At 40.4% G+C, this 27,715-nt stretch overlaps 1 protein-coding gene across 1 annotated transcript in view; it reads left to right on the forward strand.

The window, feature by feature from the left end:
* PLPPR1 (phospholipid phosphatase related 1) overlaps nt 1-27,715 on the forward strand; it is a 257,899-nt gene that overhangs the window by 217,811 nt on the left and 12,373 nt on the right. Inside the window, exons 4-5 of the mRNA XM_036888534.2 lie at nt 9,885-10,017; nt 25,213-25,463. Coding sequence (XP_036744429.1) covers nt 9,885-10,017; nt 25,213-25,463 — 384 coding nt within the window. The remainder of the gene's footprint in view (nt 1-9,884; nt 10,018-25,212; nt 25,464-27,715) is intronic.

The following is a 27,715-nucleotide window of genomic DNA, read 5'->3' on the forward strand; positions in this document are numbered from 1 at the left end:
TCAAGGGATGCGTTAAGAGTTTTATAAACTGTAGACCCAGCCATTAATTCTAGTTCCTGAATTTATGTTATGGAAATAATCAGAGTTTTATAGAATACAAAATTTGTATATAGAGATGTTCATCTCAGCAATAGTTTTAGCAATGAACACTTAGAACTTGCTGTAAATACACAAAAATCTAGAGGACTGTGTAAATACATTATGGGGCAGTTCTGTGTTTGAAACACCTTTGAATAGCAGTGAAACAGGCTTGTGATTTAACATGAAGATTTTTTCAAGGCTAAATAAATGTATATAGCATTGCAGGTGAAATCTTTTTTTCCTTCTATAAGAGAACCTGACTTCTCTTAATTTTCTGGCTCTCCTGTTTCCCTAGAAATAGAGAAAGGTGATATTTACCAAGCAAAATTGGCCCCTGAGTGGTGATTCGCATCTGGACTCATAGAGGGGCTGTGCTCTGGCTTCCAGGTGCAATGACTCTGAAAACTTGGCACGTCCACTGTGGGACCTTGGAAGCTGTGTCTGTGGAGTTGCCATACCATGTATTGACTGCTATGGGACATGAGGCTTTTAAGCCATGGTGGCTCCTGGCACCTGAGCTGTACTGCTCTGCCGGACCACTGCAAGGACATGTGCCGAAGAGGAGCATGCAATGCTGCCCTGTTGGCAAGCTATGAGTCCTTCCAAGTGGACCAATGCCAGACATAAACATGTGGTTGTCTGTGGGTCTGAATATTTAATAGACCCTAGGAAGATGCTCTCTATATGTCACAAGTATAATCCCAGATTTATAATTATATGTAAAAAGACTAGTATGAAACAAACTAAAAATCTATAGCTATTATCTCTGAGTGCTAACAGTACAGTTAATTTTTTACCTCTCATATACTTTTATATATTTCTTTCCAAATTCTACATGAATGTGTATTATTTTTGAATCAAAAGAATGTTTTTGAAACAAATTGAAAACTCCAGTTCTTCTGACAATAATTATGAAATGACCAGTCTTTAACAAAACTTGAAAATGGCAATTCTAATAAACAAAAACATACATGGACAAAAAATGAAAATTGGAAAACAGAACTTTGTGAAAAATTTTCTCCTCTCTCTGGGCAAAAAAAATGATAGGTCTTTAATTCTAAGATTTTGAGCAAAAGCTCTTCTCCAGGCACAAATTTGGGTCATATCTCTTCCATCAATTCCTTTTCCCCAAATGACATCAATTGGCATGGAAGTCAAATGCTCTGATGGGAAGCCAAGGGGATGTGGGCAGTGGGCAGTGACTGGAGTATTAAGAACCCACAGTTCTCCTGGAGCTCTCAGATATGGAACTCTGACTCAGCCCTCCATTCCTTTGCTTCTCTGAGTGAAAAATATGACCAATAATACTGGCAGGCCCCCAAGATATGTGCTGAGGATATACCATCCATAATGTTGATGGTAAGAATAACATCTTTAATTTACATATATTCTGCAGCCCTTGCCTAATTTATCCTCACAACATCCCAGTGGAATAGAAAAGAGACATCCTAAAGAACATAGAGAAAGTGTGTGATCCAGTTCCCTTTACTTTTGAGTTGAAAGCATTGAGACTTTAGTTAAATGAATTGCTAAGGTTCCAGCTAGTTCTGTATGTGATTGGACAGATAGCCACCCATTTGGTACCACTTTTGTTTTCCTCCTGAATGAGGAGCATTGCTAGGAACCAACCAGCTGTCTGATTACAGCTGATGGGTTAATGGCAGAAAGCCATATGGCCTTGGAACTTGCTGATGGTGTTTGATCTTCCCCTTACCCAAGACCTGGAAATAAGTGAGCAGCATCAGGATGGAAAGCAGAACTCTCCTGATGCTCAGAGCATTTCCTGGGAGAAAAGAGCTGTGTTAGTTTCTTCTGCCCCATCCTAGGGAGGTAAGGTTTGTCCAAGAGCAGTCTTTTTTGGGCCACTGGCCACAGATCCTAAGTACCTGACTCAGCACAGCCCCTCCTCCTGAGGGTGAGTCCCTCATTCTCTTCCACTGCAGCCCTCCTGTCACAGGTTTGATCTGTCAGGAGAAGCCAGGACCCAGTCATGGCTTTTCCCCCAGTAGTGGTGTGACCTCTGGGAAGTCGTGTTCCCTCAATGGGTTCAATCTTTCATCTGTGAATAAAAGGAGGGGGTGGACTAAATGATCCAAGAATGTTCCACTTTTAATAGTCCATGAGAGCTAAAAAAAAAAAAAGAACATTCCAATGAGGAAGCTCCAAATGTCAGATTTCCACCTCGCAAGTCTCCCCTTTCTACTGGAGTTCAGTTTTACAACTCTAAGCCTGGTCAAGCATTTCATAGAACTATACAATTTTGTTTTGTTTGTTTTTATTCCTCCTTAAACGTGTTTTCTATTTTTCCTAGAGTAGAAAAAAAGGCAAGATTCTTCTAGGGCGACTTATACGACACTAACTAATGGCAATTTTTGAAAACATAGCTCGCCCTGGACTTGTCCTTGGTTTTCCAGGCATTCTCAAGCACATTAGCCATAGGAAAATCTAACACCTCACACTGCTGTGTGTCTCAGTGGATGGGCATTAACAACCCTATTAACAACTGCAGGACGCCCAAGAAAGGCAGGAGGGAAAAGACTCTGTTGTGTGTTTGACCTGTCATTTCCTATTTCTCCTTTTGTGCTTTCCTGTCAGAAAAGATCAGTATCATGTTGAGGCAAGGCCACATGGGATAAACTGCTCAGGGGTGGGCCGACTGCTGTCCCAGATCTTTAGGAAAGGTTAGAGCTTCGGGAATTTATTGTATCCAGAACCCTTTAGCCAAAAGTGGTATCCCACATTTCCAAGAAATCTGCAGGGTGCATTCTGACCAGTGTAAAAACCCTGGCTGACTACTGCCGCAGGCTGCCTGAATGAACTCATACGCTCAGAGTCAAAGGCAGAGAGCCTGTTTGGATAAGAGGATTTAACTCAGTGGGGAATCTGATTTACCCATATTTTACCTCAGCCTCAGTGCCACAAGGCATGAGAAAATGGCTATTAAGCCTTTTTCTTGGCCTCACAACAAAGTGACAGGGGAGTATTTAGCACTGAAGCCACAGAACGTTTGACGCCCAGCCCAAGAGAACTGAAACAGCCTGCAGTTTGCATGCAAGTGGACAGGCACACATATACACGACTTATCTCTAATTTCCTAGGAAAGGGAGAGACAAACACAATTTGATAGAAAGGCACAGTCTGGAGGAAATTGTGAATCCTCATTTGGTGGGGGAGGCGGAGGCGGTTCCTGGGCCATAAGCTTTTACAGTGAATATAAAAGCCCAAAGCCCAGTGTGGATCACAGAGTGGGTTCTCAGTGAATGCAGGGCTGTGGGCTGGCAGACGAGGGATGCAGCTGCTCAAGCAAAGGAGACATTGTAAGACCTTGAACTGCCTCGAAATCTGCCTCTTCCCAGCTCTGAACAGTTTCGTCTGTTGAAACTGCTCTTGTGCTTTATAATTTACATCTTCTGCCCTTTTGAACATTATCGCAGAACTTGCTTTTCTGTTTTCTGTTTGTTTTTTACCATGAGTACATTTTCTTTGTTGCTAATGTACTTAGTCCTTAAAATTTACATTTTTTTCTGGGAAAGATTTACAGATACACATATTAATTGTTGTGGATCTTTTTTTAAACTTGAAGAAGAAAAATCTGTTTTCCTATTTTTCTGTCCAGTTGCAAATAAGAACTCCAAATTCCTTATTAGATTGTTTTTTTTCCTGCCATCATCCCACAGAGAGACTTGCTTACCACCTGCCCCTTCTAATGATTAGTGATGATTGTGCTAAGGAGCTTTGATAATTTGTTTCTTGAAAAATCTTTTGTTTGCCTAAAGATATGTGATGGTCAGTTTACTTGGTGATCACAATGCATTTTACTTTTTTATTTAGAGCAGTATTTGAGCTAACTCATTTTAAATTCTTCTCTTGTGTCCACTGTCCAGGAGAAAAAACATCATAAGAGACTGCTATGCTTTGGAAATGTCGTGTTCCAGTTTGGGGCTACATTTTATAACAAGTGTTGACTTAAGACAGCCTTCTGAATGGATAGATGGGGCCCCTGGATTAAGGCCAGTAGGGAGGCTCCAATCCACAAAACACTTATTATCTCAGCTGCTGAACGATTTTCAAAATGCCATCATCCAACTGGCCTTGATTCTATTAAAGCATTGAGCTTTGAAAGGCATAGGAAGTGTCTAGAGCTGAATCCCTTCATTTACACTTAGAGGTGATAAGCAGAAGTCAAGAGCTCTTGAACCAAACAAAACTCAGCTAGTGGGAGGCCCAGGACCTCTCTGCAGGTCTGGGCTGTCTCGGGCACTCATCAGGAGAGATTCAGACCGAGCATGCAGACCTCGGCAGTCAGGCCTGGCAGCATAGTGTGTGCAGTTAAAATCTCATTGGTCGCTTTTAAACAAAACCTACAACATAAACCATGTCTGTGTTTCTTGGAAATGTTTATGACTCTAGAAGCCTCCCAGGGAGAATAATGGAAGCATCTAAAAATCCCTGAGCTTCAAAGCTTAAAGCTACTTAGAGTAGTAATGGGAACTGTGCAGAGCAGCCTCTCCTCTTCCTCAGAGCGTGACAGACAGGAAACCCAGAGGGGGTGCTCCGGCTTCTGCTGTCCTTCAGGAACCCGAGTGACAGAGATACCAGGCGATGGTGATGACTGGAGTAGGCTGCATCCCCATTCGCTTTAGGGGCAGATTATGTGGCAAGGGTTAAGTCCTGTGGGATTTTAAAGTGAATAGACGGCTGAAGGAAGAAGCATGCCAGAGGCAGGCCCTGAAGAGAGGAACCCAGAGCTGAGACGGAGGCCCAGTTCTGTGGTTTCAGTGTCCTTTACTCGGCCTTCTCTTGTCGGTTCCTGTGACAAAGGAAAAGAGTCAGAGCAAAAAAGCACCTTAAAGGTCTCCTAGTCCAACAGAGGGGAAACAAACAAATTGACAGATGAGAAACTGAGACCCAGAGAGGTCGACCAGCAGGCCCCAGAGGAGACACCTTGTTAGGGGTGGAGCAGAGCTAGAGCCACCCCAGGCTTCCTTACTCTGGGGCTAGGGACTCTGATTATTTTTTCATCAATTTCAACACACATTCCTGCCTAGACAGACCAGGAAGTTAAGGCATTCCTCCATTCCTTATTCCTTAGAGATGCTTTGACATCACATGCAAAATCACGAAAAAAAGAAAAACTGAGGCTCAGAAAGTTTCAGTTACTTGACCAAAGTCACATAACAAGAAGGGAGAGAGCTGGAATTTTGGTTCTACAGTCCACATTCAAGAAACAGCAATGACTTTGATATGGTCAAGAAAGCAGAACCAGTGTACAGCCAGCACGTGTGTGAGCCCAAAACATACCTTGCAGGAACTCTAGATGGCCTTTGTGATGATGACCGCATACCACACACAGGGGATCCCCTTACAGTGTGAAGTTATAATACATCTCCTAGTGACTGTTTTTTTCTACAGACTGTTTATATATTGAAACCTAAAAACTGTCCCCTAAACATTTTGCATTTACATCACTTACTTATCACTCACCAGATTGCCTCTAAAACATAACGAAGAATGAAGTCTGAAAGAGAACACACCGAACTGATACACACTACATTCCAGGGACATTTATTTATTTTCCATTTGGGTTTCCATATTTGAAAGGCAACCTTATCAAGAAGGAACAGTTGGTTCTTTAAACTGTATTTACTAGTATCTAAATGTCTTATGTTACCCGAGGTTATAGCTGGGGGATGAAAAATGCACCAATGGAATCCATTTACAGTTCATTTGTTGCCAGATCTCAAGTTTGGCCTTGATCATTTCTCACTGGAGGGTCATCTCATTTGCTATGAGTGATAAGATATTTGTTAGCCAACAATCAGAAAGGCCATAATAGGCAGGACAGCTAGGCCGAACACATGGAGAATCATGCATGCCCCAGCTGCTCTCTGAACAGAGTGGGCCTCTGAATAGAGGCAGAGTGTGTGTGGCAAAGATACAGATGGTGGATCCCAGCTATTGCCAAAACCAGAGTCATAAATCTGCCACAATGTGCAAAATGGCATCCAAGTAGGCAGGAAGTCTGGCAGAGGGGAAGAAAGACCCCTTTCCTTATCAAACAGAATCCTCCCTCCCTCTCTCTCCACACAGAACCAGGCCTTGTATTCTGAGACTATAGAACCCAGTGGATGGAGAAATAGTACCCTGTATGTGGTCAGTACAATGCAGGAAAGTGAACATCTGTGAAGCCCACTCACTGTGATCGGAGAGCAGGATTATTTCCTTTAATGGCCACCACAGTCTTAACTGAACACTAGGAATATCTTCCTACCTTTTAGTTATAAAATGACCCCCTTCCTCCCTCTCTTCCTTTCTTCCTTATGTAAACACTGATTATCATTTCATACATTCCAGGCATTATGTCAGTAACTAAATACATGTATGTTAGTGTATATCCTTGCTTTGATTTTTTGCCTTTTATGCTTATACTTCAGTTAGGATTTGAATATTGGCCAATAGTAATAATTTTTGTACTGCTCACCACCTTTGGTGTGGGAGGCTTAGGACATTTCACCCATGGGTTTATTTGAACCCCATACCCTTTTGCATGACAAGTACTGTTTGGTCTGGTATGCATGCCTTGGACTGATGTTTAGACTTTTGTGCACATGTGTATTTTTAACAAGAATAGGTTGTGTGTAGATATTCTCATGCATTTTCTTTCATTTTATGTAAGAAACATTTTCTTGTTTTCTTTGTGTTTCATGCATTTTTCTCTCTGTGAGCAATAGAAAGCATCACTGAATGGAGTACTAGAATTTGCACATCTCTTTTCTGTAGTGTAAGAATATTTGGGCCTTCTCAAATGGCTGAGGCAAGGAAGGCTTATTTATTTTCTTATTTATTCTCACATGTTTGTCACCATCCATCCTAATTTCCCTGATACACTTTTTAGTCAAAGTCATTTCATGTCACTTCAAGACATTTCATGATGTATTTATTAGTTTGTGTTCCCCCTCACTAGACATCTGTTCACGGCTTATCTCCAACTCTGGAACAATTCCTGGCAGAGTGGACACTCCCTCTCTAAAACTGCTGAGTGCAAAATGAGTATATGGGTGGATTTAGTTTAAAAGAGATAGTTCCCTTTGTATTATTTAGTTCTTGCTTTTTATTTATTCCTAAGCAATACACCAAGAATTGAGTGCTTCCTGACCTGTATTGGGAATTTCCTGCAGTGTTCATCTTCTGTCTGTAAGTAGGTCCTCTAGAGATTCAGTCTTCAGTTCATTCAGCAAACATTGACCAAGCCTACTGTATACCCGTCCCTGTTCTCGGCGCCACATAAGGAACGGCAGGAGTCCTGCCCATAGGACACCAGAATCAAATGAAGAGGGACATACAAATGGTAATTTCAGCTAACTGGGTAGACATCAGAATAGAGATCTCATAATGTGTGTGGGAGTAGTGACAAGGCAGGGTCTCGCTTCCTGAGGGTGACTGGCAGAGGCTTTGGGGAGGCTAGAGGCTTTTTCACTGGGTCTGGAAGGATAAATAATAGAAATCATTTTTCCTTCCTTATAGCCCACCTCACTAAACTCGTATTCCAAAAGACCTTCATTAATCTGATATGCTTAATTTACTCAACATCGAATAACTACTATGTTCTGTATTGTGGGCTAAGCCCTGGGGTGTCACTGAGAATAAGGCAGGCAGGACATCACATAATGAAGAATGACAGTGATAACATGTAACCATTTGTGATAAGAAATGTGAAGGAGAAAACCCAGGGAAGAGATTCATGTGCAACAAGAAACCCAAAGCTAGTCTGTGGGATGAGAGAAAGCTCCCTCAAGGAAATCTTTCATGTAGCCCAGCCTGCATGCATTTATCCCCATCAGTTCACTAAGATAAAGAACAGTGATGTGGTTCCATCATGTACAGGAGGACAAACAAAGCCCTCGGCACCTTGTTTTGGCAGAGATAGGTCTTATGGGCAAGGAGGGAGGGCTGAGTTATTGAAGCCATTCAGATATTGGTACATGGTAGAACAGGAACTCATTGTTAATTCCAAAGGATGTCAGGCACAAAGCATTTCTAACTCTGCACAACCACACCTAGACAGCCCCTGCCAAGGGGATCCATGCTGGCCCATTGGTTACCTGTCTGACCCTGAACTGTGTCTATTCTACTGACCTCGCACCCCTTTCTGACTTGCTGATAGTTCTATTTCCACTGCATCATTCTATGTTGAACCGAATAATATGCGTTTTTCAGTGTTTAAAGTATATTGCACTTAACTTGTTTTATTTTCTATGTTCTCAATATAAAACACAAATTCGACAAATATATTTATTGAGTCATTACTGAGTAAAAGTGTAGTGGTTAAGAGGAGGGACTCTGGAGCCAGGGTTTCCCAGCTTCAGAGCTAGGGTTTGTGTCTTAATGGCTCTGATGACCTTGGACAAATTACTTGCCTTCTCTATGCCTTCGGTGTCTTATCTGTACACTCAGGATAACAGCGTTACTTGTATTCTGCATTCTAGAGCTGCTTCAGATGGTATCCGGCTGTGGGTGGCCAAGTCCCTGAGACCTTCAGTGTCCTCACTCATTAAAAAAACAAAGAGGAAAACATCTATAGATGATTCCAGTTTTATAATAATTCTGTAGTTCAATTTCTATCATCCATGTGCCATTTATGATGTTGCCATCTTTACACGTCTAATCAGATATTCTGTAATGATGGGAGGAACATAAGGCATGAGGATTCTTAAACTTGTTAAAGTTTATCCAAAACCACAAGCATATGCCTAGCAAAGAAGAACATCTGTAAGATCACATTCTTCAGGGGAAATGTTGAACTAAGGATTAGGAAAATGAAAATGGCATATGATGTGGTGGGAAGTGTTGTCTTTGGAACCCAATCATCCTGGGTACCAATCTCAGTGCCTCCACAAGCCAGTTGTTTGCTATGGAGGGAAAGTTACTTAACTTTGTTGAACTTCCATTTTTCACCAGTAAAGCAAGGGTAGTAATATGCATGCTAGGGATCTTGTGAGCATGAAAATACTACAGTAAAGTGTGCATGGCACCCAGTTTTCAATAGATGTTGGTACTTATTAACTATATATTCTTCACTGATTATTCTCAGTCTTCAATTATGGCTGTATCAGAGTTGGTGACAACTTGCCTTGTGCCAATTCCTTATTTTAAATGGGAATATACTGTGCTAGTTGCTGTAAGCATAATGAAGAAATATAAGCTCTCTATCATCAGAGAACTTACTGGCTGCACAAAGGCATTATAATTTAAATGGTAATTTGTATATGTTAGTTCAAGATAACAATAGGTCCGTGTCATAAAGAACAGACCACCTACCAATTCAGAGTAGAAGTAAAGCTCAGGCAAACATTTTCAAATGAGGATTTATCATGTAGATAATATATGCCTACATGATGAAGTACTAATTTATTGTGATGTGTGCTTATAATGCCATGTTGGGCCCAGTGGCTATCCCAGTGATTTCTCATCATTGCAACTCACACATTCAGCTAAAAAAAAATTCAGTCCAGCATCAATGAGCCTTCTCATAGATTCCACTGAAATTTATTATTTCAACTAATGTTTTTAAATGGCCTTAGAATTTAATGTCATAGCCTGAACTCTATCTGAAATTATCAATTATTTTATTACTTTCTCTACTTCTTTTGAAGAGTTAAATGCACACTACAGTTTAACTCTCCATCTCTCCAATGTGCTATTTTTTAAAAGGACTGTGGAGCCTCAAAAATTGTTTTTAAGCCACTGGTCTCTTTTATCAGATAGCTCTCCGACATGACATTTCTTAAACATTCCTTCTCCAGATTTTTATCGGTGAGATATCCATGTATTTCATAAAGTCAACCAGAGAATCTCTGATTGCCCAGGAGAAAACAATTCTGACTGGAGAATGCTGTTACCTGAACCCCTTGCTCCGAAGGATCATAAGATTCACTGGTGAGTACAAGAACATCTGAGCTGAGCCCACGTTCACAGGTAAAACCTACCAAACTTATAAAGATGAACACATTTGATAAAGTAAGCTATGGAAGCATCAACTTAAAAAGCAAACGTTTCTTTGGGGCTTTTCCAGGAAGTACAGAAATCGAGCCTGATCCTAGCACTAGCTCAGTTTTTGATCCTTGAAGTGAAGCAGTATTTACTGAATTTTCCTATGAATGATTTCCACTTCAGTTTTTTGCCCTACACAGTATTTTTCTGAGGTTTTCTCTGGACATATATTTTAATATAGACTGGCTATTGCCATATATCCTTTAGCTGAGTCAGGAGATAGTGAGGGGGCAGCAGGGTAACATCAATAAAATGAATTTAGAAATAAATTTCTAGACACACATTTCCCATCCATCCAGATTTTGTTCTGCGGGGAACTTAACAAATAATGGGAAATCTAATCCATCAGGTTCTTGAAAATAATACCTTTCTAAAACTGGAAAACCAATTTTTTTTTTAGTGTTCATGACAAGGAATAATTAAGGTATGTCCTACATTCCTTCTTCTAAATCTTTTATAAAAACTCCTCAGGGGATATTGATAATGGTATAGATATGGGAATGAATGGGTACATGGATATAAGTAGGAATATAGATCTTGCAGAGTTCCTATGCAGTGAATACTCAAAAAATACTACTCTGTTCTAATCAGATCCTATAAATACCTATGCCCAGATCTTAAGGGGTGTGAGGAAAAAACTCCCAAATTGTGAACATTAAAACAAGTCAGGATATCATTTAGAACATACGGACCTGACAACTGAGAACGTGAGGACAAGAACACAATATGCTCCCAGCTCTTTTGGTTTTCCTTAATCCTTTTTCTTGTCCTGATGTAGGAAAGGGTTGAATTTTCTCAAGTCGTAAGCAAATGACCACATCAAAATCAAATATGCAATAACATTGGATTGGAGTAGGAATGAGGGAAACAGAGTGGGAAGTCTAGGAAGATATGATTTAAAAGAAGCAACCCTTTATAGTAAAATAGTCTTTAGCATTCACTGAAGGTATTTGCAAAATGACCTGTGGAAGTCTGCTGTCGGCTCCTTGAGTACACCTTGATCAGTGCTATGTCACTACTAGGTCACTCATTCCAAACCTTTCAAAGATATCCAGAGTCTGGTTATTTCCTACCAGAGTGTCCAGATGACAAATTATTAATGAGCAAAGAGAAGAAAATATGACACAGGATACTGGACTAGACACTTTATATACATTATTTCATTTAATTCACCCAGTACCCTGTAAGGTAGGTTACAGTCCTATCCTAATTGTACAGATGAAGAATCTGATATAAAATGGTATTAAGTAACTTTTCACAAGGTGTGTGAGAGTGAGTGTACAGACACATACATAATTTGTTTCAGAGAAAGAGATTTTATGACCATTGTCTGATTTGCTTCCTGCATATGTAATTAAAACAAGTTGTTCAAAGTAGAGTGTTACTAGATTACAATTAAAGGGGAAATATCTTTAAAAGTCACTGTTATTTTTCCTTGGCAGAGACAGGTTATACCAATTTGTGTTCTCCTCCGGCTGGAGCAGAGTCCAAAGGATATAAATTATAATTCATCTATAACCTCTTTACCTCATTTATATAGGCCCACCTGTATGCATTTCAGGGCAAGGATGCTCATTGAGGGATGTCAGAAGATCCCCACCATCCAGGAATGAATCCTGCATATTGCCTGTAATGGCACCTGAAATCTCCGCTTGAGTCACTGCATTGAGCTGAAGTGGGGTTTCAGGAAGACCACTATTAAAGTAGAAATTTTTCAGCCTAGAGGAGCATCAAATTCCCATTTTCATAATCAATGACACATTTGTCCATTTGGATCTATCTTAAGCTAACAGAGAGCTGGATCCTGGAAACATAAGCCAGGAATATTAAAATGAGATCAGTTAGAGTTCAGCAGCATGAGATGCTGCTCATAGGGAGGGAGATGACCAGTGGGTAATACGTAAATCTTAGAGAACTCCAGAAACAACATCTAAAAGGAAGGGTGATTGCTGGGTAAAGAAGCACTTGTTTCGTACTTCCCTTTTGTTTTTTGGCCCCAGGATGCCCAATAGCTTAAATCAAAAACCTGGAAGTCACCCTAAGCCACCTGGGAACTTGTTAGAAACATAAAGTCTCAGGCCTCATCCCATACCTACTGAATCAAGAAATGTGGGGAGAGAGCCCCTGATCACCTGTGTTTTATGGCAAGTTGTCCAGACGATGCTGATGCATGCTACAGTTTGAGAGGCATAGGCTTAGGCCATTAGAATGTCTTGTTCCTTTTAAAAGTGTCTCTACATCTTGTCTTGCAATTTGGCCCCCTTTACCCCAGTCCCACACAAATATCATCTGTTGGCCATTCTGTAGATCTTTCTGGAGCAAAAATAAGATTAAGTCATTTTCCTGCCTACAACCTTTCAGTGAATTCCAAGTGTCTTTGACAGTAGGATGCCTTGCTTCTGTTCCAGTTCCTGGCTGCTCCTTCTGCACAGAATATCCCATCGCCACCCTCTTACCATGAAAGCTGACTAATTCCACTCATCCTTCAGAATGCTTCTTATACATTACCTCTTTACCAATCCAGACAGCTGGCTGCCTCCTCTTCCAGGCTCCTGCTGAGCCATACACCTATATCTTGTATAGGCACTTAGAATATTACTGTAATAACTTAAGTCTGTTCCTCCTATTAATTTGTGACCCCTTGGAAAGTCAGGATTGTCTATATCTTTTTCACTTTATAGCAACAGCATATTGCAAAATGTCTGGCACATACTAGGTTTCCAATAATTTTTTTGATGAGTAAAGACCAAAGATGAACTCTGTTAAATCACAAATTTGCCTAAAATTGTTACCATAAATGCTGATCCTTAAATATTCATTTGCCTCCTGTTTAACTAACTTTATTACCAGTCTTCAGCCTAGTTCTAGGAAATTAAAGTAGATAAATAAGGCAATTTCTAAGAGAAAGTCAGAAGTCTATTTTGACTTTTAAGTAGGAGAATTGGAGGTGGGAAGAAGAGTATTTATCTTGAGAAGGGTTACTTACTTTTTCTGAGTATCTGTGAGTTTTTTTTCATAAGAGGTAAAAACATACTACTTAAAATAAAGATCTTTTAAATGAAGATGTTTCCTTGGAAAAACTTAAGATAAAATAAAGAGAGTAATCAAAATGTATTACAAACATTACTATAAAGAGCTTAACAGTCTCTTTTCTAGCCCAGTAGTGACCAAAATGCATACTATGCAGTTAGCATTAGAAAATAACATGTCAGCTAACCTAATTAAGCTGAAATGGCATGACTTTTCTCTTACAGTTTATGTATTATTCTAGAATCCATTGCAGAATATTTCCCAACAAATACAATCAGCTTCACATTGCAAAAATGACCCATGAATTAGCAAAATATTTTAAACAAAATAATGCTTTGTGCCATCAAGGATGAGAAAAAACTTGGGATTCTAACACATTCCTGGTGAGACTAAGTTGTTATCCTGTCTCTGTATAGCAATTTGACAGTGTATTTCAATAGCTTTAAAAATAACTTGTCCTTTTTAACCCAAAACTCTACTTCAAATAATCGATGCTAAGGAAATGATCAGAGGTGAAGATGAATTTTTATGGACTAAAATTATTTTACCATAATATAAATTAGAAAAATCTAATAATATAATTTTAAAAAATAATGCTGCCACTCTAAGTTACAATCTCAGTAAATGATATACTTAAGAATTTTTAATGAAAATGGAAATATTCATGATAGAATGTTATGTGAAAAAGTTAAGACACCACAAATCTGTATTTTGAAATAACAAGGGTACATTATATATGTATGTATGTGCATGTATGTATCACAGAGAAAAGAGATTGAAGGGAAATCCACTAAAGTTAACTGATGAGAAAATGCAAGAATAGTGAAGACACAGGGAAACCATCCCAAGTAAGCCATCTCCGCAAGTAGACAAATACCGTTGTCAACCTTGACAGACAGGATTGAATTCCTCTGATTCACAAATCCAATAACAAATTCTTTTCCCAAGGTTCTCATTATAAGAAGGACGCAGGGCCTCCCAGGGTATAGGTATACACCCTCCCAGCTAAACTCCTCTGTTTCTAAAAGATTATACGATTTCTGTAGCTGTGTTTATATGATGTGGGAAAGGAGGAAATGAATTGACTGAACTGACAAATTTGACCAACATTTTATGAAAAAACGGAGTCAAATTGGTAATGCGTATTTAGACTTCTCTTTCCTCATTTTTTTCCTCTCCATACCTTTCCCTTCATTTACCATTTCCTTTGGTATTGCATTACATTGAACAACCATAACACACAGATTTCAGTTCTCAAAAGAGATGAATCCTCGTATTCTTTCTTCAGCATCCAAGACAAGATAAGGAAGCCACATTTTCCTAAAAATTCATGAAGATAAGTTCAGTTGAATTGTTTTCACTTACAAACACACTTAAGAAAGTGTATTCCTGTAAGTATCAGTTATTAAATGGTAACTTTTTAATACTGAAAAGTAATGCAGAAAAAACATTAGAATTTGATGAGAGCCTTTGTTTGTCATATAGAAAAGGAAAACTAACTTCCTCTTCCCAAATAACTACTTTCTTTTGAATTAAGAAAAAACTGATCTAAATATGCCAAGATTAGACTGTTAGCATCAAAAATTGTCATCCAAAAGCTATTTATTATGGGCTTTTCATTTGGGATCACATAGTTGCTCCATTATTACTTCTAATAAAAATTTCATTAAATACCAAGCAAGTCTTATGCAATTTAGGTCAGGCCTAAGGTTAGGTAGTACTGGACAGAATAGAAAGTGCCATGGTAAACAGCTAATTCATGTAGCGCTAATTAATTGCCATAAATTAAGTGTGATCTAAATGGAGCATGAATATTTTAAATGCAGTTTCAAAGGTCACTGTGTTTTATGGTTCTAAGAATTGATACCCTGAGACAAGCTTAAGGTCAGCCTTCTCAAGAACTAGAAAATCCTTCTCAATTTTGAAAGTCATCTAAATGTACTTTATCTGAAAAGAGACTTTGATTCAATCAGTCTGTTTCTGTTTACATTCCATATTTATAATTATAAACTGGGGAACTGCTCATATTCATTCAACCTTTCAGTGAGTAATTTGTTGGGCATCTACTGTACACTAGGCACTGTTTGGGTGTTGAGGACATATTTGTGAACAAATTTATTTGCCCTCATTGCATTTATATTCTAATGGAGTAAGCCAGGCATTAAACAAATAACTAAATCATAAATTTGTTAGGTAAGTGCTATGGAGAAAAATAATGTAGAAAGAGGAAATAGGGTGTTTGTGCAGACAAGATAATATAAATTTAAGAAAAGAGGAAAAGGCTGTCCTACAGTGAGAATGGTCTCGAGTTGGAGGTGACTGCATAGCAGGAAGCAACCTATTCCCGGAAATAGGTGCCAAGTGACCTAGGCCAGTTCCCTGCGCTGGCAGAGGAAGCTGAGCCTGGCTGAGTAGTCTAAAAACAGTTTGCAACGTCCAGGCATCCCGATTTAGTTCTGAGACAAGAGATTGGATCCGAAAAGAAAAATGGCAAAAGCAAGGCAGGGCATGGGCCTAAAGCAGACAGGGGCAGCCCCAGAGCTCAGCAGTGGGAACTAGAGTTGCAGCTCACGTGTATAACATCCAGGATGGATCTTAGGGGAAAAATGGAGCCTCAGTTTCTGAATCCCATGAGCAGCCAGGCCACCAGACTTTGAGATTAAGATGTCTGGTACTTCCTCCTAGAGATCAGGGTTGGCTCTGTGGGTGGGAATCAAGGCTGCAGGGAGGGGAGCATGCAGGAGCTGGGAACCTCGGGTGACCTAAAAGGCATAGCCAGGACCCACCCTCTGCTTTGGGTTGCTCTGCTCAGTGCAGAGAACAGATCTGATCCCCTTCCAATGGCCCTCAGAGAACCACAACAGTACAGGCCTGAGGAGGGCTTCTGGCCCAGACCTCTTAGGTTCCTCTCATTGTCAGGAGGGAAGTTCTTTAGTCATATGATATTCTGGTGATCCTTTTCCTAGGGCCCACCCAGCACCAGGGTTTAGAGGCCAAACTCAAATAAAAGGACTACTGAACAGATTGGCCACTGCAAATTCAGTGAAATCTGCTGTAAAGCAACACTGCTGACATTTTAGGCCAGATGATTGTTTTCTGTAGGGGGTAGAGGACTGTCCTGTGCCTTGTCAGATGTAGCATCCCTGGCCTCCACCCACCAGGTGCCAGTGGTACCCTCTGCCCCTCTAGTGACAATCAAAAATGTCTCCAAACATTGTAAAAGGTACCCTGGGGGGCAGGAGCACCTTGAGTTGAGACCTCAACTGCTGTAAAGGTTTAAAAAAACAAATACACTTCAAAGATTTTTTTAAAGAAAGTTTATATGAATATTTCTGCTATGCATGTTTCTACACACACAACACAATTAGGCACAACAAGGGGCCAAAATACTGAGTATTGGAAATGACTCCTAACAATTGATAAAGGGCAGTTTCAAAGTTTTCTGTAATGAAAAATAAAATTCACAATATATACAAGTATCAGTCAAATATTACGTTGTACACCTGAAACTAATATAATATATCCATTATAGCTCAATTTTTTAAAAAGTGTGTATTTTGGAAACAAATTATTACATTAGAATATAATAAAGGTGATTGGGAAATGCATCCAGCAGAGGGCAGCAGCGCCAGATATGGGTGTCTGCTTCACGGCAGAGCTTGACAGCTGCCCCTGGGGGCTTGATGCTGGTCTGGTGGTAGGAATGGGGATGGAGTCAGATCACCAGCTTCAGCTTTAGAAACTTGTAAACACAAATCAGGAAGAATTTGAGGGCTGTTATTTGGAAGCCCTCCAGGCTTTGATATATCTATTTTTAGATTCCTAATAAGCTAAAAAAATTAAAACCTTCATTCTCCATTTAGTTTGTATCAAAGGTGTACAGTTGACCCTAGAACAACACTTGCTTGAACTGTGTGCAGTTCCACTTATACAGATTTTCTTCAATAGATATATCGGAAAATTTTTTGGATTTGTGACAATTTGAAAAATTTTCTCTAGCTTTATGGTAATAATACAGTATACAATACACATAACATACAGATAATAATAGTTAATGCTATTAGTAAGGCTTCCGGTCAACAGTAGGCTATTTTGGTTAACAGTAGTTAAGTTTGGGGGGATTCAAATGTGATACGAGGATTTTTGGCTGCAGAGAGGGCAGCGCCCCTGACCCCCACATTTTTAAAAAGGGCCTCTGTACTTTCTAGGCTTACAGACATCCACATTCTCATGTGACTGTAAAACTGTCATTGCTTTTGGCAAACCTGTAGGATCTTTGTGTCTGTCAGTCAGCATTTGGCTGCATACTGCCTAGGGAACTGAGAAGCCGATTCTGAAAAGCTAGCAGGAGTGAGAGAGGAATCAGACATCCAGAGAGAGAAAGCGCTGAGGAGCTTGTCCTGAGAAAGGAGAAGCAAAGAAGACAGTCCTGTTGAGATAAAACCACGTCATCAAGAAATGATGTAACTTTATGCTTTGGGGAAGTAGAAATATAATTGTTGGTTCTTTCATTTGCAGAAATATTTGGGGGTTTTCTAGTTGACTACCCATCATCTCTATTAAGTAATTATCCTCCCTCTTATCATGATGAGTAATTATAATAATGACATGTATAGGGTAGTTTTAAAACCAGCAGCTCATCATATTGTGAAAGGTGTTTTATTAATATGAAGGATAAATAATGCCTGGAGTTGAGTATTTGTTTGAGGTTGTTAGAATTACAGGGGTCTTGTCTCTTTCCTCTGTTTTAGAAATAGTTTAATTGTCAAATTATTTAAAATACTGAGGACATCTACTTCCCTCAGTTATAAAAATAATAGTAACATCTATACAGAACTCACAATTTACAAAGTGTTTTTACAACTATTTCTATGATTTGCTTAAAGCCCTGTGATACAGTGAGGTTCAGATTTATTGAAATAAAATTATTTTTAGGTTTAAAACCGTACCTGGAAGACCAGTAGCGTGCTGTTAGCCTTTGGTATTTTTGTGACATCTGTAGAAGAAAGAGACCAAGAATCTTGTCCTGTGAACCCCTGAAATTAGTTATCCAAGGAATTGATATATATGCAATTCTGTCAAAAACGTCTTTTTGAAGCACAAGGTAATACTTGACTTATGTAGATCCATTTGCCCTGTTGGTGTTTATATCATACTAGAAAATAAGGCAGATTATTGCTGAAGTGATGAGAAAAGTGCCTCATTCAGTGATGACATATCATAGGTATTCTATCATGCTTGTTGGAAAATTACTGGCTAAAGAGTGGGAAAATTCTTGTTCTGTTGTGACAAGTGCAGTACATTTCACCAGGGCCATCCTCTGAAGTCTTGCCTCTTCTCAGTGCCTGTGTATGTGTGTGTGTTCATGTGAACACATGCAGGACAAAGCATACAGAACCCAAATGGATGCCTATCCAAATTCTTTGTAAGTACATGAAAATATGAGCTTAGAAGGTTATGATGAAGAGTATGAATTTAGAGCCAAACTACTTAGTTTCTAATCCCAATTCTTCTATGTACTAACTGTGTGAACTTGGTCAAGTTAACTGACCTCTCTCTGCTTCAATTTCTTCATCTGTAGAGTGTGGAGGTCATATACAATCTACCTCATAGGGCTGTGGTGAGGCCTAAGTGAACTCATATTTCAAAGCATTCAGAACAATACCTAGTACACTCCGAGCACAGTGTATTGGCTGTCGCTGTTACTATCCTTATTGCTATTGTTACTACCTAGTATCCGTAACAATCTTATTCAAGCATCTCATCATCAGCTCGGTACATCTTTTCAAAGAAATGGGATGAACATAGTAATTGCAGATAAATATCTTCATTAGGAAACTTTCACTCTGAATAAAGCATGTTAAAGGGAAAACATTTCAACATCTTTTCCTAAAGAAGTGGTTGTTTTGAAGGAATGGTTTTCACAGCTGAATCGAGAACACATTTGCAGTCGCTGAATGACTTTCTCCAGTGAGACTTTCCACTAGGGATCTTGATGTGGCCAAAGAAAAAGCAAAGAGGAATTCTATGCATTTCTTTGTAGCGTGTATTCCATCTGCAATGGTGATTTGATGAAAGATGTCATCTAGAATTAAGCACTGGTGATTGAATGAATCAGAATGTACTTTGAGGGAAACAGCATTCCCCTTCCACTGTCAGAAATGGCCCTGGTAAGCCACGCCACTTACTTGTACCTGTTTGTGTAGGATACAATTTTCATCAATTTTCCCACTAAAACAAAGGCCAGGAATCGATTTGAGGGCAAGTTCACTTGTTTCTTGAATATCATAGTAGCAAAGCTACCGCAAAACATTCACAGAGCTGGTTAACTTCTGAAAACAAAATGTTCAAGCATTCTCAGTATCACATGATACAGCAGCTCTTTAATTCTCTTTCATTGCACTGTTTTGCTATGCATAAACAAACAGCAGTCCTGTTTTAGAACTGATTGTTAAGAGTTTGGCAGCCTATGCTGAGGAAGGAGTGAGATCCCCTTTTCCTCTCAGAAAGTACCGTTACCCACCTAACCCACAGAACTTGTCTTTACATCTTTTTCAATACCCTTTTCTTTGTTAAAGCTCTCTATATTAGTTTCTTCACATGAAAATATGTAGGAGCCAGGATTTCATATGGCCATGTGTTAATATTTAAACTGATACCGTTGCAACTTTTTCAAAATCAGAAATGGAGACATTTCTCTTGATGTGCATGTCTAAGGAAATGTGTATTCGAGCTCACCATGACTCCCACATTCCTGTGCTTCCCAAATGTCTTTGGAAAGAAGTCTTTCCTGCGTTACAGCATGCGTCTGCATCTTACAGCTTAAGGTTCTTTTCTCATTTTTTCTGTATTGAAAATGGAGAATGCTTTGATTTCTAAATTATGATTTACAAATTTCCCAGCTCAAGAGACACTTATAAAGGCCCAGGTTTCAGTTATTTTCTTTATCTGCAAGTGCCTTGCACTATACACTGAATTTTATGAAGTTTATTAAAAAAGAGACACGGTCCCTACAACTTACATGCTGATGGTCTGAGGTGAACCCTGGGTTCAGTAGAATTAGGTATGTTGGGCACCAACACGAGTTAGAAAATTTAGGCAAGTTCCTATGCTCTTTTCTCCTCTTCTCCTGTTAATTTTCTCTGCAGCTTCTTCAGCAGTTCATTCATCGATTCCACAAATATCCATTAAAAATTTACTATGTGCAAGGTTTGATACTGGGTGCTTAGAATACAGTGTCAAGCAAAAACATATGTTCTCTGCTCTTTCAGAGCTTGTATGGTCTACAATTCTAATGAGAGAGATGGACATTATTGAGTAATCATACAAATGTAAAATTCCTACTGGGACAAGGGACATGAAAAAGAAGTATAATAGTACCCTGTTAGTCTAAATTGGAGTATTTTTCCAAGACTCCATGTGATGTGTGATTGTTTCTTTCTCCCTGTTCATTGCTCAGTGGAGCAAGATCTATGCACACTCAGTGTTCATCAACAGAGTTTTGACTTGCTCTTGGCCTGCTTTTCAGAGCTGCAGGTTGGTGTGCACAACACTGAGTCCAATCCCAGGTAAATAGGCTTTCGATTAGAGATCCTCAGGTCCAATGAACTAGCATCTCCTTGTATACCCACCACTACAGAGATGGCGTGAGCACAAAGCTACAGTGCCCAGCATGCACTGCTCCCAGAGCACGCAGGTCTGTTCCTCTCAGAAGCAAGATGGCAATGCCTGTACCCCTGCCACCTCCTACCTAGTTGTCTGGGAGTTTGTCTCTAATATGTTTAGAGGAATGAAGGAGGAGAAGAGACAGTTCCAGGCAAATTCGAAGAGCAGAATTCATTCAGTGGAATGACCACAGCCATATTTTCTGAACAGTCTAAATCCTGGATCTCTGAATCAGTGGCCAGAGAGTAAGAGAGAAAGGAAATCTCTCCCTAGGTTTCCTCCCATGATCTGTCTTCTGTGGAGACACTTAAGTTTTTCATGAAATAAAACTAGTGTGTGGGTGCATGCATGCATGCATGCATGTAGGATAGACAGAGAAATCAAACCCACTCCATATCACTTATTGATAATGGAAATCCCTTACTGATTGTCTTTTTTTCACTGTCATCATATATATTTTAGTGAGTAACTGAGAGGTGCATTAGCAGAGGCTTTCAGCAAAGTGTCATTTTAAACAAGAAAATTACACATTTATAATTTAAAATAAAACTGTTGGCCTTCTGAGGCTCCACCTAAGGTCACAGGTTCTTTGTGGCTAAAATGAATTTAGTCCTTCCCTTGCTCACCCCACCAGTCCCTGCTAATTATTACTCTACTGTCTGGGTGTAGGCTGCCTAGTGAAGGTCTCCTGTGTGGAAAGCAACAGAGTCCTTGGTTCTCAGCTGTCTGGTTATGTATTTTGATCAGTTCTTTGTTTGGGAGGCCTAAGGTATCCTGGTATGAGTGATGTTATCTCTTGCCAGTGCACCAGTTTGTGGCTTCCACATTCCTCGCAATGTACATTTCCTGATTATATCACTGTTTCTCCTGTGTTCTTGGTTGAGTAAAAGGGTAGAACCCTGCGCTGATTCCATAGCAGGGACCAGGACAAAGAACACTCCTTATCTCAAATTGCTAGTGCTCAAAGATTCTAACTTGTCCAAAGATGTCCTGTCTAAGATCAGATGGATCTAGGTAAAACCCTGAGGGGGAAAAATAAGGACTTTTTAACACCTTTGTCTTCACCTTCATTCTTTGACTCGCCTAATGGGCATCAGATTCTTTTAGACCACAAAGAAGAGACACGCTCAAGTTGCCTTAGCTTCTCTGTGTCATCCTGTGGGGACAGCAGACATCATCAGCTGCTGCCAGTCTTTGCCCTAACTCCAGGCCTCTCCCAGCCCCCTGGTCCTCTCAGCCTTCTAATGCCTCTTACTCCTGAGGGATGTTGAGAATTCACAACTGCTTACCCTGTGTTGTGCTAGGAAGGATGGGTCTTGCGAGGTGACCCTGGGGCTCAGCCAACTGGACCCTCCCTCCACCACTGGTGATGTAGGCGCCCTGTGGCTCTGATACCATGCTGGCTGTGCAACCTCTAAAAGACATGCAGAGCTCCTGAGCTACATCCTGAGAGGGGAGGGACACACTGCAATGGGATTTCCAAGAGTTCTTCTAGAGATTTCTACTGCCCTGCCCTGCGTGTTTCACACCTGGTGTGAGGCAGGGAGTATGGGAGCACTCCTTCTGTCCTTCAGCCAAACCGGACAAGGTTCTGTCTGCTCCTTGTGGGACATCCTCAGCCACATCGTCCCCTGTTTTAGGGTTGATTTTAGAAATCCAATGGTCTTGTCCTCCAGACCATGGTTCTCCGTGTTCCCACCCAAACCTTTGTGGATTTCTGAACAATGCAATGACAATAAGCAATAGCCAGTGTCTCAAGATGTAGCTCTGGCAAATCTAAAGCACTTTACCTTTGGACTTTTGTATCTGCTGTCAATCTATCAGCAGTGTGACTGGCTCCCCTGAAGCAAAGAACACCCCTGGGAGCAGAGCTGGGATGAATAAAACCTGCCAGGGAGGGCTACAGGAATGAAAAAGATGTGCGCTAAAATTTCAAAAACATTTCAAAGAATTTTAGACACCAAGATAGGACAGACATTTTGAAAACGAGTCCTTTGAATCATACATCACAATACAAGAGCCCATAAATGCTGTTCCATCTGACACTGAGGACAAAAGGAGCTATTTTTAGTCTCTGAAGCTTATAAAATACACACAGGGTGCTCATGGTTAAATAACAAAGGAATGGCTGGAGTTCCGTACAAAAACCTTGCATGATCTGACCTCGTCTGTGAGTCAGCCGCAGGTTCCACCACCCTGGTGGCATGGCCTGTGCCAAGCCACTGGGTTCCCCATCCCGCCAGAGTCCTTCTGAAGCTAGATCAAATGCACCAGAATGGAATGTTTGGAAAGAGGATGCTCGTTAAGTGTCAGGAGAAGCAGACATAATCCAGAAGAGGCAGAGAAGAGCAGGAAGCAACTTTCTGCAGCGATATCACAAGACAGCAAAGAGGAGAGCGGCATGTCACACAATCGCCGTGACCATGGAACTGGCACTTCAGACACCACTCCTAGGAGCCTAAAAATCCTGTATCAGAAAGAAAAAATCTGCCCTCATCAGAAGCACTCCTGACAAATAAAATGCCAGAGGAAAATGTCACGATTCCCTTTTCAAATCGTAAATTACCCTAGTTTTCTGGAAAAGCGTGCCTAGACAGGCTTTTTGCCCCTTGACAAAGCCAGAGACCTGCTCCATGAGAATGTTGCTCAAAGATGTAAAAAAATGTCTACCCATTCAGACTTCCAGAACCTGGGGGTGAAAATTGCCATGAATGATCAATGAATGCCTACTCTCAGGGGCCAGACCTATGAGAGTGAGCCCCCCCAAAAACTATTAAAAGAGCCGGTTCTCATTGTGATAAAGCACATCCTGGCAAAGCCACAAAAAGGAGAATTATAGCAATCAATACAGATCAGAATGAAAACCAGATGAAGGTTCAGCCAAACCTGTCTTCACTTCTGCTATTACAGATGATCTTTGGAGTGCTGAGATCAGCACAACTTGCAGATTGAGTATGAGAGTCAAAATTGGGCAGAAATTTAATTGACATTTACAAGGGGTAACGCTGCCTCTCACACTTGCCACCTTCTCCCATAATTGAGCTGCATTTGAAAAGTCATCTACATCCCTTCAAGTGACTTACATGTACCTTGGCTCTTGATATATTTAACAGACCACAGTCCACAGATAATCTACAGATGTACTATAGGCTTTGAAAGAATTCTTGGTGGAGTCTCCCCTAGGGATTCTGTTTATCTACGTTCAAGTTTATTGTGGCTAATCCTATGGAATTTACCAGAGAACAGATACAATCCAGGAAATGTAGTCTCTCCCCCGATTGTCAGCCAAAGAGCAAAGTCAGTGTGGGAGGAGAAATAATCCCTGGGAACTGTGGCTGTTAGTTTACATGATAAAAGGGAATCTACAGGGATGATTCAGTTAAGGGTCTTAAAATGAGATTATCCTGGATTATCCATGTGGACCCGGTATAATCAAAGGGCCCTTATGCAGGGAGGCAGAGAAGGAAATGTGACAATGGGGGTAGAAGTGGTTACGACACGATTTCCGGAAGGGGCTTATAAGACAAGGAATGAAGACAGCTTCTCAAAGCTGGAAAAGGCAAGAAATGAATTCTGCACTTGAGCTTCCAGAAGGAATGCAGCCCTGCCGACACTTGGATTGTAGCCCAGTGGAAACTATTTTGGACTTCTGACCTCTGAAACAGTAAGGGAATAAATCAGTGTTGTCTTAAGCTACTCAGTCTGTGGTAATTTTTTACAGCATCGATAGGAAACTAATACAGTCAACAACTGTGGTCTTTACTACTTCCTTTCTTCTTCTTTTCACTTTCCAACATCAAATGAAATATCCAGTTCAGTCAACGTTTCTGGAATGATTTGTTTCTCTCTTTTAGGGGCATGATATTACAGACAGCTTCTCCTAGGAGTATTTGCATCTGCAAACATGACCAGGGAGGATAGATTTTTCTATAGAAAGGAGAGCTGAAGGCCAGGCACTGCAGCAGGTCTTCTGCCCCTTTCTTACCTCGTCTTCCCAGCTCCTTGCTGAGGTGTCACTGCCTCAGCTGTTTTGTGACAGGGCTACCAGCGTTCAGAGAAGGTAAAAACTTACACTGTGAATGAGCCACCCAAGGTGAGACTGGAGCCCAGGGCTGTGTACTCCAAAATTCAAGTTCTTTCCATTAGAACATGCTGCTTCTAATTTACTTACACAAAACAATAAAATGCTAACAGCAGAATGTCTTCATCATTTTGGAAGCCGTAGTGATCTAGAAAGATAAAGGGGATGAGGGGACATTTGGCATTCGACTCTGGGGCAGACCTCTTTGGCGGGGCATTGTGGACCTTCAGTGCTGTGTTTCCTCAGGGACAGAACCAGTTGGCAGTGTGTGTCACCATTCCTAATTATTTCAAATCTCCTTATAGGGGTATTTGCATTTGGACTTTTTGCTACTGACATTTTTGTAAACGCCGGGCAAGTGGTCACGGGGCACCTAACACCGTACTTCCTGACGGTGTGCAAACCAAACTACACCAGTACAGACTGCCGAGTACACCACCAGTTCATAAACAATGGGAACATTTGTACCGGAGACCTGGATGTGATACAAAAGGCTCGGAGATCCTTTCCCTCCAAACACGCCGCTCTGAGCATTTACTCCGCCTTATATACCACGGTGAGTACGTGAGTCCTGCTGTCTCTCCCAAGTTCCGTTTTGGCTGGCGTGCATCCCACCCTCTGCTTCTCATTCTCTCATCACTGTCACAGTGATTTTAAAAGTCACGTTACATGTTTCTCCTATATTATATCGTGCTATTGCGCTCACCCCCGACATCCCAATGTAATATCCTGACCTGCCAGAGGCTATTAATTTGGGAAAAAATGTTGATTATCACATAGTCAAATCCTCCCATTTTATTGATGCAGAAACTGAGACCCAGAGAATAGCCGAGAACATAGTAAGTTAGAGCTGGGACCCAGGCTCCTGGCACAGTGTCTGGGATTCTCTGACTGCCCACAACAGCACTCTTTGCCAAAGTTCTGGGTGGTTCCAGAGCAGCATGCATTTCTCACACCTGCCTGCACACTTGCAGGTGTGAGCCTTATGTGAATGGCTGCCCTGGCAATGCCGCCGAGCCTGGACAGAGACACAGCTGTCATCTGCTCCTCCTAACGCTCTTCTCCATCCCTTTGCCTGGACAGATGAGTGATCGTACAAGATCCCCCAACACCCAAAACTTCACTTCTCACTGCTCCCCAAATCAGATAGGCTTTGCCTCATTGGCGTATTCTCTTCAAATTTTTTCTCTCCTCACAGAGAAAACCTGTCCCACGTCTTAAAAGACAGGAAGAAATGATGTCCCTTTGTTTCCTACTGTTTAACTGCGACCAATTGGAAATTTCACCTTTCTCTGGCCTGTGCTTCCTAAGAACCAAGAGTACAGAAGTATAGGGATCAGCTCAAAATTATATGCATTTACTTATGGAAGATCACAACTGTTAGTTGAAAACTCCTTTCCTTCCTTCAACTTATTTTATATTCAGGATATGACTAGTCAAGTGATCCCCAAAGAAAGGTGAAGGAAAGAAAAGGCAGAAGAAAGACCATTTTCAAACTATCCCTTCCTCCCAGAGATTTTACATGTGCCCAGTTCCAGACCCCAGGGTAGCAGGTTCCTACCCCCTTCCGTGGGAATAAACTGTACTCTCCTGAGAGCCACTTCTGAGGACAACACCCCATGCAGGGTGGGAAAAAACGGAGACTGACTACAGCTCTGGTCTGTTTAATAGAGTTTAAAATCCAGTTGCTTAATATTCTCTTTAAAATAGTGGTTCCTTTGTGTCCCATGTACAGGATCACACCTGTAGGATCAATTTGTCAACCACCAGTTATCCAGAGTAAATCTTCCTAGTTATTCCTTTTAGATCTACTCTTTAATAAATATATGATAAAAATTATTTCAGCTGCCTTCCCATTAAAGAAACATGAATGTCAGTAACACAGAAGCTTCAGCTTACAAAACAGATCAATTGTAGCCCAGTGAGGCTTCTTTGCTCTACCAAAAAGAAAAATCTATGCCATGTATTTTTTAAAGAAAGAAAGTCCTCTCAGGCATTCAGCATGTTTTCCAATTTTCAAACTTGATTTATCCTCAATTATCTAAAACTTAGAAGTTATGTGAAGCAATGTACTCTTGCTTTTTCTGTATTTTCATCAGACTCAAGTCATTGCTGTGTAAAATTAATTTTTATAACAGCATTATAAATCTGTTTCTTATAATAAATCACTGCCTCATCAAATAAGATAGAAATTTCTTTTGGGAAGCAAGAAGTATAGTCAGCTCACTCACAACAGATGCTGCCATAGACATCAAGGATTCAGATATAATCCAACTCATATTATGCCCCCCAGACCAGAACCAGATAAACCCTGGTACAAGATTCCACTTGTACATTTTCTGAGCCCCTTATATGTGGAAGTGCTTTCAGAAATTATTCAAGAAGGTTCTCCTAAGTAAAAGTTAATACTTTAAAGAATACTAACCATAAACTTATGTTCTTAATAGTTTGTAATCTTGTAGGAAAGATTTATTAAAGGTTATAATTAAAAAACAATATAGAAGCATAAAAAAACTAAACTTACTTCACATGTGAACTAGATACATTTAACATGTCCTACGCAGCCTCGGAATGGTGTGATGATATGCTCTAATTTATGTGACTGATCTAGCCACAGGCTTGTGCTTGGGCGGTACAAACACACCATGGACTGACTATATAATTTAAGTATTGACAAGCTATTTCTCAGGGTTGCAAACTCATTTATCCCATTTGTTAAGAAAGGATGGAATGGATCAATGATGCCCTCTAATGGTTTCTTGTAACTATTACCAGAAGTGATTTACCAGTGTTTACTTGAAAGAGGCA

Source organism: Manis pentadactyla, chromosome 3 (genome assembly GCF_030020395.1).
Source record: "Manis pentadactyla isolate mManPen7 chromosome 3, mManPen7.hap1, whole genome shotgun sequence".
Taxonomy (NCBI): domain Eukaryota; kingdom Metazoa; phylum Chordata; class Mammalia; order Pholidota; family Manidae; genus Manis; species Manis pentadactyla.